This window comes from Cynoglossus semilaevis, chromosome 10 (assembly GCF_000523025.1).
Source record: "Cynoglossus semilaevis isolate Cse_v1.0 chromosome 10, Cse_v1.0, whole genome shotgun sequence".
NCBI lineage: Eukaryota > Metazoa > Chordata > Actinopteri > Pleuronectiformes > Cynoglossidae > Cynoglossus > Cynoglossus semilaevis.
The window spans coordinates 13437206-13449996 of record NC_024316.1 but is presented as its reverse complement, the minus strand read 5'-3'; the positions used below and the strand labels follow the sequence as shown (position 1 = coordinate 13449996).

The 12791-nt window shown below is 39.3% G+C and overlaps 2 protein-coding genes across 4 annotated transcripts in view; one reads left to right on the top strand and one right to left on the bottom strand.

The window, feature by feature from the left end:
- calcoco1a (calcium binding and coiled-coil domain 1a) overlaps positions 1–12738 on the bottom strand; it is an 18463-nt gene extending 5725 nt beyond the window's left edge. Inside the window, exons 1-14 of the mRNA XM_008318898.3 lie at positions 12469–12738; positions 11352–11508; positions 10115–10217; positions 6800–7002; positions 6267–6479; positions 5904–6052; positions 5757–5826; positions 5505–5660; positions 5081–5335; positions 4831–4956; positions 4640–4735; positions 3007–3094; positions 2596–2843; positions 1961–2052 (exon numbers count right to left, since the gene is read on the bottom strand). Of these exons, the coding sequence (XP_008317120.1) occupies positions 1961–2052; positions 2596–2843; positions 3007–3094; positions 4640–4735; positions 4831–4956; positions 5081–5335; positions 5505–5660; positions 5757–5826; positions 5904–6052; positions 6267–6479; positions 6800–7002; positions 10115–10217; positions 11352–11483 (1931 nt within the window). The 5' untranslated portion in view covers positions 11484–11508; positions 12469–12738. The remainder of the gene's footprint in view (positions 1–1960; positions 2053–2595; positions 2844–3006; positions 3095–4639; positions 4736–4830; positions 4957–5080; positions 5336–5504; positions 5661–5756; positions 5827–5903; positions 6053–6266; positions 6480–6799; positions 7003–10114; positions 10218–11351; positions 11509–12468) is intronic.
- Positions 7021–12791, top strand: part of LOC103385114 (uncharacterized) — a 59958-nt gene continuing 54187 nt past the window's right edge. For 2 of the 3 annotated variants that reach the window (XM_025059300.1, XM_025059299.1), the window contains exon 1: positions 7021–7708. In XM_025059300.1, coding sequence (XP_024915068.1) covers positions 7645–7708 — 64 coding nt within the window. In that variant the 5' untranslated portion in view covers positions 7021–7644. Of the gene's footprint in view, positions 7709–8236; positions 9196–12791 lie in introns of those variants that run through there. The other variant, XR_003050852.1, reaches the window with a different exon arrangement.

Genomic DNA, 12791 nt, shown 5'->3' with positions numbered 1-12791 from the left:
CCGCCCTGCCTCTGTTTCGGGCTGCCCCCACTCGCCTGCTGCCCCTCCCAGCCCCCCTCCTCCCCCGCCTCAGCCTAACTTAACTTCTTTTACGAGCACATATTCAAAACTTCCATCTTCTGGCCATACTCACTCTGTCACCATAAATAAACCAGGCCTGAGTCTGAGCTTCAACAGAGTCTTCACTCCAGTGTCCATCGACAAACCACTTCTGTCCAATCACAGGTGGAGATGAACTGAAGGCTGATTAGGCTACTACTACTACTGTACTACTAGTAATACTACACTTGGGGGAAACATACTAATAATACTAGTAATACTACATCTACCACTACTACTGTACTACCAGTAATACTACATCTACCACTACTACTACTGTACTACTAGTAATACTACATCTAATACTACTACTTATACTATTACTACTACTACTGCTACCACTGCTACTAGCAGTATCAGTACTACACCTAGTACTCCTACTACTACTAATACAACTGCTGCTGTTGCTACTACTAATGCTATTACTAGTACTACTGCTACAACAACTACTACTACTACTCCTAACACTCTAATTACTACTACCTCTACTATGACAACTACTAATCCTACTACTTTTCCTACTGCTACTTGGACAACTTGTATTACTTACACCCCTCCTGTGACATATACTGTTTCCTCTACTACTACTACTCCCTCTTCTACCACTCTTATCACTATTACTCCATAACTACTACTCCATAACTACTATGTTCACCTTTAAGATTGTGAAAACTCTTCTTTGTCACTAAGTTTCCAGGAGTTGGATTCATTTTAAACCATTTTTTGTTAAAACTAAGAAGAAAATCTCAATAACCAGGGTCCGTTGTACAGGAGATTTACACAGACCAGAGTACATTTATAGTGGGGGTGAGGGGGGGGTGTTCACCTTTCCTTTGCAGTTTAAGGCTGTACACACACAAATCAAGTCATGAAGTCATAAAAGGTGAGGCACAGTTGGAGTTTAAAGCCAGCCAGCGTGACAGGTGGAATTTGTCGTCTTCTCTGCCCTCAAACACATTTCCATTTTAATATGTAAATCCACGGTTTGGACGACAAATCTTCCACCGTGGTCCATTGATGTGATTGTCATGAGTGTTTTACTAATGCTGTCAGTTGTCTGTTTACCTATGCTTTTATTCATTCATTAATAGAACAATGTGTCCACAAACAGCAGGCTAGGAATATGTTGGAGGAGACGAGGGGGTTTAAAATAGACCTATCTCCATAAAGTGGTGCTGCAGAAGAATTTTGCAAATGGCTGTTAAATAGCATTTGTTCTGTTCTCTTCAGAAGCTGCTACCTTGGGTTTTCACCTTAGAGAGGTTACTCTGCGTCCTCTACAATAATCTTAGCTCTTTTCTGGAGTTTTCCTAATTTCCTCTTGCCTGGCAACACATTCTCTGTACAGATTTTGTCCATATATATATATATTTATATATATCTCACATCCTTCTCGTTCAAGTCCCAGTGAAAGTCTGAGCATCTTCATCTCTGCCGCCTCCAGCTCAGCCTCCTGTCTTTAACGGCACCACTGCCTCCAACTACCTCCTCAAATCAAACTTTTGAGGAGGTCTTATTTCCTGCTTCTCTCCCTCTGTTACTCATCACCCCTGACAATTACCTCCACCCACTCCACCCTTCCTGCACAATCTACTTCCCCTCGTGTGCACTGTCTGTTGCTTTGGATGAATAACTGCAGTGGTTTAAACTCTTACTCTAAGTTTTAATCTCAACTCAGCAAAAAGAAGGAAATGGGACATTAAGAAAGGGATTTTCAGGTCCAGATGTAATTACTTAATGATAAAAAAAAACAGTTTTTTGCTGTAATTGCATCTCTCAATTAAGGGATTAACAGTTATATGGACAATAAATTTTATAATTTAAGTGTAAATATTGGTGTGTGTGTGTGTGTGTGATTCACCTGAGAACAGTCTCTGTCTGCTCTGGCAGCAGTAGATCTGCTTCCTCTCCTGAGGCGTCTGTTCCACACCGTAGGAGGTCAGATTCCTCCTCCTAAACACACACACACACACACACACAAACAAAGCATAGCAGCTTTTACAGTCCAATAACTCACAGGCTTACAGACTAATTAACATCTGAGATAACATCAATATTTAATAATCTACAGTTGCATATTTAACTGTTGTGCTTGGAGACAATGGCGCTGTTAATAGATATTCAATCACTGCACCACGGTGATGCTGAACACCTCCCACTGTCTGCCTCACACTTAGTCCGTATGCAAGGATCTTTAAGCCATTATTGGATTGATGCATGCAGTACCAATGCTAACCACCAGGGGCTAGCTTTCCTAATTCATTAAAGAAACAAACATTGGTGTGTTAGTGAATCAGACTTTTTCTTACTTTTATATGATGTCAATAAATGTGATCCAAACCATTACTAGGATCTTAACTATCAGCATCATGCATCTTCATTTAAACATTTACAATCTGATTTTGTATAAAACAGACGATAAAGCATGGCACATCAGTCCAGTAAGACAGCTGTATCTAACATGGCATTCAAAACCTTAACAGAGTTTGACCTCACCGAATCTGAACTGTGCGTCTCAGTGCTGGCCTGGTGTGGTGAGGAGAGAGGAGCCGGCTGGTTGATGACCACTGTGCTCCTCTCCATCTCCTTTGGGGAGGGAGGAGGGCTGGCCAGGAGCAAGGAGTCAAGCTGGCCCTGCTCACACAGGCTGTAGTGTCCCAGAGGTCGTGGTGAGTGGAGGGTCTGCAGGGCCTCTGGGTTTTCATCTTCAGAGTCTGATAAAACGCTGACCGGTCGACCTGACACTGCCACACAGGGAACAATGGCAAAGAGAAAGTGATCTACACTCCACTGTGGATGACACTGGCCACTCTTATCAATATTTAGTGCTGCTGTTGAATAGTGGTTAACAGGTTTATTGTTCACATCTGCACAGCATACAGTAGATTGATGTGTGTCTCCATTCACCTGCAGAGGAGATCAGGGCAGCGCTCCACTTGGCACCGGTCACCGTGCCCATCTTGTGCTCCAGCTGACAGATGTACTCCATCAGCTCCTGAGGTGTAAAATATAGATGTCACATCACATCACAAACCAGAGCAGGACTTTCATCACGGCCTAAGCAACGCTCCATTTCATAAGCCATCAGGATGTCTGACTACTTTGAGCCAAAAACCATATAAAATGGTTACACGGTAAATACAAAGGCTGACACTTGTACATAAATATCCACACTTTCGGAATAAAAGGCATTTTGATTTAGGTTTCCGGGATTGGCTCTTGTGTATCATTATGGTGTGTGGTAAAACTGAGCTGAAAACCGGTTTTAAAAACATTGATCATCTACTCTGGCAGTGGTGGTGAAACGTGATGGTGGTTAGCCAACAAAAACTCTGCAGGCATTTTAACAGTGGCAGCAGTGACTGCCCTGAAATCCTCTGATTTATATGACACTATAAACAATTTATACTGCACAATAACAGCTAAGAAGACAACAACAGGAAGACCATTTCTCACACCTGCTATATTCATATCACCACTATACTTGTATGCGGTGCATCAATAAGCCGTTAGATATGAATTATATTATTATTACCAAGCTTTTGGCAAAACTATATATATTAACAGGCCACACTAAAGCTTGACAGCGGAATAAATTGTGACTAAACCTGTGCTAAGTTTTAAAGCTGATAAAGAGTGAAGTACTGCTGCTGGGAGCTGATGAGGCTAAGACAGTTGGAAGTTGACTTGATAATCCATACAAGCCATTTATTAACCTGGACACTTGTCAGTTGTCAATGAATAGAGTCCAGAGGATCCGTGTAATCGCATGTGCCCCAAAAGATTGTGGTGAGACAGAAGAAAAATGCCCTTGAACTGTGTTAAAATGTCTCTTAAATCTCTTAATCACCCCATAAGACAGTCTGCAAATGTCCAGTTTTGAAGTATTGCCCACTTCATCCTGGACAGTCTAAACCATTGTAGCACTACAAACTGAATAATCACTCACTTTAAACAAAGAATGACATTTGTTCAAAAACAAAAAACATGAAAGAGCTTGAAAAGAACTAAAACTGTCCAGAGATCAGAAAACTATGACTACAAATGGCAAGAAAGACAATCTTATACCTGTCTAAGTTTAACTAATAAATAAATAATAATCATGATAAAAACTAATAATGAGTCAGAATTATGTTAGCCATCTAAAGTCTAAATAATTAGGTTTTAGGTTTATTTTACTAAATTTAAAGTTACATAAATAAACCAAATGTTTAAACTAAATGTCTGTAATAGCTAAATAAACATGTATTTATAATAATGTCCAAATATTTAATATAAAGGCCAAAGATGAAGCCTGGAACGTAACAGATAGGATTAACTAGAACTAGTCAGAAACTTGCTAAAAATTATAAGCAGCTCAGCAAATACTTAATTTAGCTCAAAGTTACAAAATATTCTGGGCAAAACATACCTTGCAAACACAAAAAAAACCTCATTGTTAGCAAAAGTACATTTCTAAAATTTAAATTTTTGGGTTTTGGTGAGATAACAGATTTGTTTGTTTTTTTCATTTTGGTGTCATTTCAACTGTTTTTCTAACCTTTCTCTCTGTAAGAATCTGCTCCTTCTCTTTTTGGGCGACTCTGAGACAGGCTTTTAGCTCCTGAAGTTCCCTGCGTGTTTCACTCAGCTGCACCTGCAGACAGAATAAGAACATCTGATTAAATCCAGTTAATTAAAAAAAAATCTAAATGTTTATTCTCAGATATAAAGAACTTCTATATTTCATACCCGGTTGCAATCCTTTTCTCTTCCAAGCTCAACCTCCAGCTTCACCCTCTCCATCTTCTCCTCCTGCAGATTCTCCTCCATCTGCTGCAATTCTGCTTTAAGTTCCTCCAGCTTCTCATGGTCCTTCTGTGATGGTGAAACAGACAAGAAGGTTAGTATGGGGTGGAAGATACCAACACACTCTCTGCAGACAGTGAGGTCACAGTTTTAGAATCTCCTCCAAACCCACAAACAACTCTTCAAGGATTACCTCAGCGTTACGCTGCAGGTCCTGCTTCTCCTGGGTCCACTGCACTTTCCCTTCTCTGATGGCAAGACTCATATCTGCGAGTTGGAAGGACTGCTGTGCGGCCAGTGACTGGGCTTGATAGAGCTCACCCTGCATGTGTTTCCTCTGGGCTGCCATGGCACTTAGATCCCTCACCAAGTTCTCTGTAGCACGTTCGCTTGCATTCAGGCGCTCCCGCAGGCTCCGCATCTCTTTTAGTACGGCCTCACTTTCCGCCTGGTCACACAATTATAAAATCTGTGTTGACACTATCAGATGACCTGAAATGGCTCAATCCATGTTTGACCTTTGACCTTTTTCTAAACATCCTACTGACAGTCATCAGTGACAACCAACAACTACAACAACCGTGTGTATGAGGTTTCCTGTAAGTGTAGTGTCCAACCTCTTTCCTGTGGGCAGTCGTGAGCTTCTGGGTGAGAGTGGTGATAGTGTTTTGGAGCTGAATGACACTGGTGTCTCTTTGGGCCAGTGAGGTTCTGAGACCCTGGAACTCTTTAGACAGACTTCTCAGTTCGCCCTCTGTCTGTTCCAGCTTGTCCTACAAACAAATTGCACAGACGAAGGACGTAGATTAGTCGTAGAAAAGGCACATCAACGTCTCATGATTTACACTGACATGGCAGCTAGGAAGCACCTGAAGAGTCTTTCTTTCACTCTCATCTTCTTTCCTCTGCGTGCCCACCTTCTTTGCTCTCTCCTTCAGCCTGCGCACAGACGTCTTTATAAATAATAACACAAGATAAGATCAAAAGTAGAAGAAAAAGGTGGAGAAATCTCAGACCTTTCCATCTCGGTCTCCCTCTCCACGCTTCTCAGAGTCAGGGTTTTGATGTCCTCCTCCAGCTCTTTGATTCTCACCTCACTTTTCTCTCTCACCTCGAATAAAGCCCTTTGCTCTTGGAGCAGTGATTCTCTCAGAAATTGCTCCTCCTAATAAAGCACAGACATTTTGAAATGTTATGCTAAATGCTAATGTGTTGTAGATTAAACCACTTTAATAAGAAGCTGTTTTAATGAAATGCATCAGACATATCTTTCAATTGAGACATAAGATTTAACAGTGAACCAGTGAGAGTAATGTTGAGCAGAGAGAGAGGGCCATGTATGGACAGGTGACAGTCATTTAGTGTTGCTCTATAACCACCTTCTGTTGTATTTGCCTCTCCTTGATCTTCTCTAGACTGTGCTCCAGCTCCTCCTGCAGCAGCAGGATGTCACTTTCCAACTCCTTGCGTCTCCTGTCCCAGGATTCTTTTATCTTGTTGTGCTCCTCACGTTCTCTCCTTCTGTGCTTCTGTTCCACTTCCTGCACCTGGAGCAGCTCTGCTCGCTCTTGAAGACACTCCTGCAGTCGACTCTGATAAAGAGATGTCAGTAGCAGCCAGTGGTAAGAGAAAAACTAATTGGGGTTTAACTAAAAAAAACAATGGGTCACTTTATTAGGTACAACTTTGCAACATTTTTTCAAAGTAAATATAGTATCTATCTAGCCAATTATACAGCAGTGATATGCCTTTAGTCAAGTAGACGTGTTCAAGATGGATGAAACTAAAAGCAAAGAATACAGTGAGAACACAAAGTGACTGAGGCATTCGTTACATGGCCTAATGGTAGGTGCCAGACTGAGCAGTGTTTTCCATTATTTAGAGAAAAATCATCCTTATTTCTTGTGCTCACCTGCAGCAGGTCAGCCCTGGGTATCACCAGCAGCATGCCTGTACCTTCCTCCTCTTCATGGAGATCCTCCTCTAGAGTCACCAGTTCATCAAGCGGTTTTGGAGCACAGAAGGTAAATTTGGAGCTGCAGGAGCAGACTTCACCTTTTCCATCAATGTATACAAACTCATACTCCTGGGAGCTGGGCTTTGGTAGGTAGGAGGCTAGGAAATTGTAAAAATACAAAGAGAGAGAGAGGGGTGGGTGGGTGGGTATTAATACCAGAGAAATGTACAATTCAATTTCATTTCCAAAGTAACAATTAAGAATACTATTTTGTCTTGAATCGTAAACGTGTATCCAACCCTTGAGAACAGCTACAAAATAGTTCTTCCCATGGGTCACGCCCCATTACTCCATAAAATTTAATGGAAATTGGTCGAGACCAATTCTGCTAATTGACATACAGAAAGATGACTGCACAGTAAACACTGCCCAGGAAGCACTGCTCAGCTTTCAGTAATGAGAGAATCGTTCCAAAATTTAGAATGTAATCAAACTTACAAAGTAGCGTAAGAAGAAATCTTTCACGTCGGATTTTTGTTATATATAGCACTGTATAAAACTCTTTTATATATATACATTTTATACAATTAATAAAAAGTGCCAATTACAGATATTTAAAAAACATACAACAATTGAAAACAAGCTTTAAAAATAATTTTGTTACATTAAAAAAGTACATCCTAATACAATTTCCGGTTTTGGAGCTAAGCTGCAGCTGAGTGCTATAAATACAGCTTCCGGTCACTAGAGGTCCAGAAATCTGCGTGAAAGTACGTCTGTTTTTAACTGCCGTGGCACAAATGCAAAACCGCGACAATTTTAAAAGTTTCTACGTCAACTGGATCCTTAGACCTGCTCCGTTGTGTGAGTACCGCTCTTTGTGCTAAAAGTTATTCCCAAATTGTCATGTCAGCTGTACGCTGATAATGGACGAACTATGCATAATTTAGCATAGAGACGAAGTGAAGCAGGTGAAACGAGTTACGTGACTTCATACTAACTGACAAAAACAAAGGAAAATGTATAAAACCTTGAGTAATAAAACTTTACTGTGTGGACTTAAAACAACGTCCATCGTGTATTGCGGGCCATTGTCACTTGGTTAGCACCTGGAGGCTAAGCCAACACTTTTTATCGTGTATACACAGACAATGAAAAGACATTTTGTGATGGAAGGAAAATGTTTCCGGGCAATTTCATAAAACTTTGTTGGTATGAAAATGTGTGTTTTGCACACCCTTCTTTTAAAGGTCACGCCAAGTTTAATGGCCCCTCGTCATTATTTGACCCAATACAGATATTTTAAGGGTATTTTGCAGTCAATCTCAAATATCTCTCTTGAAATTTAGGTGAGCCTAAATACAGATATTTTATATCTCTCTTGAAATTTAGGTGAGCCTGTCATTATATATAAAACAAATGAGCGAAAGCTTACGTTGTAGCCGTTTTCTGACCGGTAAGAGAGCAAAGCAACACCGCAGACAGCAACGCAAGGATTAAAGAGGAGAGGACCCACAATAGTAAGTTTTACATTTCTTTGTTACAGAATATAATTTTAAGTATGTGTAAGGGTTAAATAGTTGTGGAAAAGAGGGTATATATAAAACCTTTAATTGATATTGAATGAGGTCTATAAGTTACAACTGTGGCCCCTACTATTCACGTGATGTGGGACAGCTGTAACGGACTTGACCATAAGTATCTGTCAAGAGGTAACTTCCTAAGAATAGTAGGTACATGGATGTCTCAGAAGCTAAATGTTTTAGTTTAGGATGTTAATAGTTTTGGTATATTTCAAACCAATGAAATCTGTTGACCCTACAAGATTACAAAACAGTAGTTTGTTTTGATTGACAATGTATACGATTTTACCTCATTTTAATATTTGTCTTGTATTGGATTTCTGTTTTGGTACTTTGTGTACAGCCCACTGTGATATAATTTTAAATGTTTGTCATTTTTTATTTCAGGTGCTAATTTTCCATTACTTGGCTTGGTAACAAAGACTCTGGACCAAAGCATTGAGGTTGTTTATAATTTTTATCAAATGTAGGTAATTTTTAATTGCTCTTGTATTATCTTAACTTTAATTTTATGTTAAGAATCTATTCCATATTCAAATTAATAACTGCACATGCTGCTGTACTGATCTTTCAACTGACAAATAAAATCTACACAAAGTTCAGGTTGTTTTGAGAATTTTTTTTTTTTAACAGACTTTTCAACATAAATCCTTATTCTGTGTAACTTGTTATATCACAGAAATGGCCATTTATGATTTTACACAGAACATGTAAGTCCATTGTTTTTTTACAATAGTGTCAAAATGTATTCTCATAAATAAATGTTTGAAATTGTCCATTGTCAAAACGTATTCTCATAAATAAATGTTTGAAATTGTTTTTATGTGAGTCCAACTAAGAACAGAAGCTTCTATGCCTTGGCAAATTGATTGATGGCTTTGTGGACTATAAGCCGTACAACTAAATCTACTTTTTAATCGTAGAATAGTCTTGTGACTGACTGACTTCCCATTCATTTTTACTAGTGTTTATCTTCTATCATGTCTCTCATTGTAACTTGTGTCTTGGAGAACCCACTCTGACGTGAGAACAGCCAGCCACAGTTCATGACATTACCCAGCCCATAAAGTCAACTAATCTAATATTATTGCGTTCTAGCAGAGACAGTGGCTTCATGGGTGGTATGATTTAAGTACAAATTTCTGCTTTACATGTGCAGTAAAGGGGTATGATTGAAAAACACAGAGACAATGACATGCCACAAAGTTTATGAGCTGTATTGTAACTTCCTATCAAAATGGGTCATGGTGCAGGCAATCGTCTTTTTAATTCAGTGCATCACCAGTGATAAGGTAGCATCAACTTTTTTTACACTGCTATTCATCCAGTGTGGAATGACACTGACACTATGCTTTGGTTAGTGATAAATCTTTTCACCAGAGGTCAGTGCCACACTTGCCCCTCACACTGAATCAGCCTTATCAGTAGCCACTGACAGTCAGAACAGTTTTAGTGCTGCACATGCCAGTGAGTAGTGTTAGCCAGTGCAGGCCTTTTTTTTGTGTTCAAAATGCATGAAAAAACATAACACTTTTTTGAAGCTGACATTGCACAACAGAGCTGTTAAATTTACAGAAATGTCAATTCCACTGCTGAAAGTTTTATGTGCAGATCTAACCACTGTACTGTATAGATTTTGTCTAACTTTGGGGAATAAAGCACAGGAATAAAATGAGAGCAAAGGTACCATGGAAGTGGACACAACAGTTGACATCTGTGCCCTCTTCATAGTCAGCAGGGGCTAGTGCCCAAACAAAGGTGTGGTAGTCCTTAACAGACGACCATCCTGTCTGTGGAAGAAAGCATAACCAGAATGTTATTTTATAGTTGGTTGAAAATGTGCTATGACTGTCAAAACTATTGGATTTGAAGAAAGATTAATTTATGTTGAAACTTTAGACATTAGATACACAAGATATTTGATGTAATGCTTCAGGTGTTTGGTAGTCATTAATAATCAGAACTTTTTTTATGCCCTTAAAAATGCCAGGGCTTAGGCTTGAATGAGGCTTCATTTCATGTTTTTGTGTAAAAGTAAACATTTATTTTCTGCAAATGTTCTTACAATAAAACAGATTTTAAAAAAGTGACATTTTATGGAGTGCAACTGAGTAATAAATGGTTCAGTTAATTAATGTGCACCCTGGTGCATTATGGTTTAATACTGGAGCCAGGAATTGGGTACACCGTTGGCTGCAGATCTTAAGTCACAAATTACTTCAATTTGTGAGTCTTGGAATGCAAATCCTGAACCCCATCACATTGCATATGCCTTTATAATTTATATACCTATACCAGAGGTGGGCACCAGTTACATTTTTAATTGATTAAATGTACGTTTCTCTGTGATTAACCTTTTAAACTGAGAAGGTGATTTTTAAGATAATTTCTGGCAACCAGTGTGTATTTCATTTGAATAAACGCACAGAGAATCTTGTCTCTCTAATAAATTAATGTTACTTTACATTAAATTTACTTTTAAAATGAGTACCTTTTCATTTTCCTGAAGAGTATAGTTATGTTATGTTATGGTTTGTGAGGTTTGTTGTTGCCCCAGTGTGTGGGGGGTGTTCATGAATAGCGAGATTTGTACAGAACTCCCGTTCATCTTGAAATTATGAGATTGTATTGTACTATTGTATGTAAGTTGTGTGTTAAGTTGCGTAATGGTGTGGAAGGTTTTGTAAACAGGACTTTAACCCTTAAATTTAAATGTCTGCGCTCTGCTTTAAATATTTTAACCCTTAAATTTAAATGTCTGTACTCTGCTTTAAATAATGTACAAAATAGTGACACTTTGATTTAATGTAAAATAGTGTGTTAAAATAGTGACACTTTGATTTCACCCTTGTACAATGTACAAAATAGTGACACTTTGATTTCACCCTTTTTTAATATTGGAGACAAAGGTCATCAGTTGTTACCTTGAAGAGTCCTATCCAGTCGTTGCTGGCCCAGTTGTGCTGAGAGCTTACTGTGTAGTGGCAATCAACTCTGCTCTGAGGGAAGTAACTGCAGCCAACGTTCCTAAACTCCACTGGCCAATCCTTATCCATGGCAACACGAAACAATGGTGGGTGCCTTCAGAGAGGGGAAAACGTTTTAGGTTTCTGTTTTTTGACCCTCAGATGCTTACACGGAAACTGACTTGCATTGCAAGGTGAGCTATTTGTGAAAAAAGGAAGAGGCAACAGCTGGTGATCAGGAAGGAAAGTGCAAGCAGTTGGTGATATATATACTGCGTGTAAGACGATATTCTGACAGAGTGCACTCTTGAGGAAAGGACACCTGAACTATGGTGACAACATGGCCTCTCTGCTACATGCTACACTAAATGTTTGTCACTGGGGCTATTTTTGTCATACTCAACTATATTTACTATTTTGCAGTGTCACATGTTGGAATGCAAAACAGGGTGTCTGGGGCCACGTGTAAGGTTTAGGGTTCCACTGACAGATGCTACCCAATAGTTGAAGAATCTGTTGAGTTGTGTAAATTACAGTAATCATTACTTATTACTTAGTTGTTATGGGCATTAGGTCATAATATTAGCAAAAGCATTTACTATGGGAATATAAAACATAGATGAAGAAGATTATGGGGAGTAAATGACATAAGCAAAGAAAAATAATTTTATAACAGTAGTCATAATACAGTATACATAACTTTGAGGGATTATGTGCTATCGTTTTGTTTAAAAAAAAATCAAAGGAAAACGTGGTAGAAATCGATGTATTGTACTGTAAACCTTGCAGAAACAACCTGTGGCCGACATGCAGCTTACTGTACACATGAGCTTCTCATGGCTTCAGATTACCGAGGCTTGAGGCCCTACAGAAGCACATGTCAAAGACAACAGAACTGTCTGTTTTAATGTAGTCGTGTCATTTAGGTCATTAAAAGCTGACTTGTACTAGCACTTATTTTTTTGTGTTGTCAAGCGGTATTATTGCATTTTATGCGCGTTCACGTCATGGGAGACGGTGTTGTTTATGTGAAGTACAAAAGACGTGCGCACATCATCTCTGAACTCCTGCTTACCTTTTATTAGAAACGTCTCCAAGTAACCAGTCTGATCGAACCGACTCTGTAATAATGCCTGGTTTCAAAGACGATTTAAAAAAACCAACCAAGCCTCTGGTGATAACGCCACACTTTCCTCTACGGACTCATTTCCTTCACTAACCTGAAACAATAACAAAAAACATAACAGAAGCATGAGAGCCGTACTTCCTGCAATGGCTTGTGGGAGCTGTCGTTCAGCACGTCGATGACATCGGCGCTGAGTCGCTGCACTTTAAACTACAATCCCCAAGTTCAAAGTGAACAAGCGTCGGGTTGGCTAGACGTACAATAACGCCTGA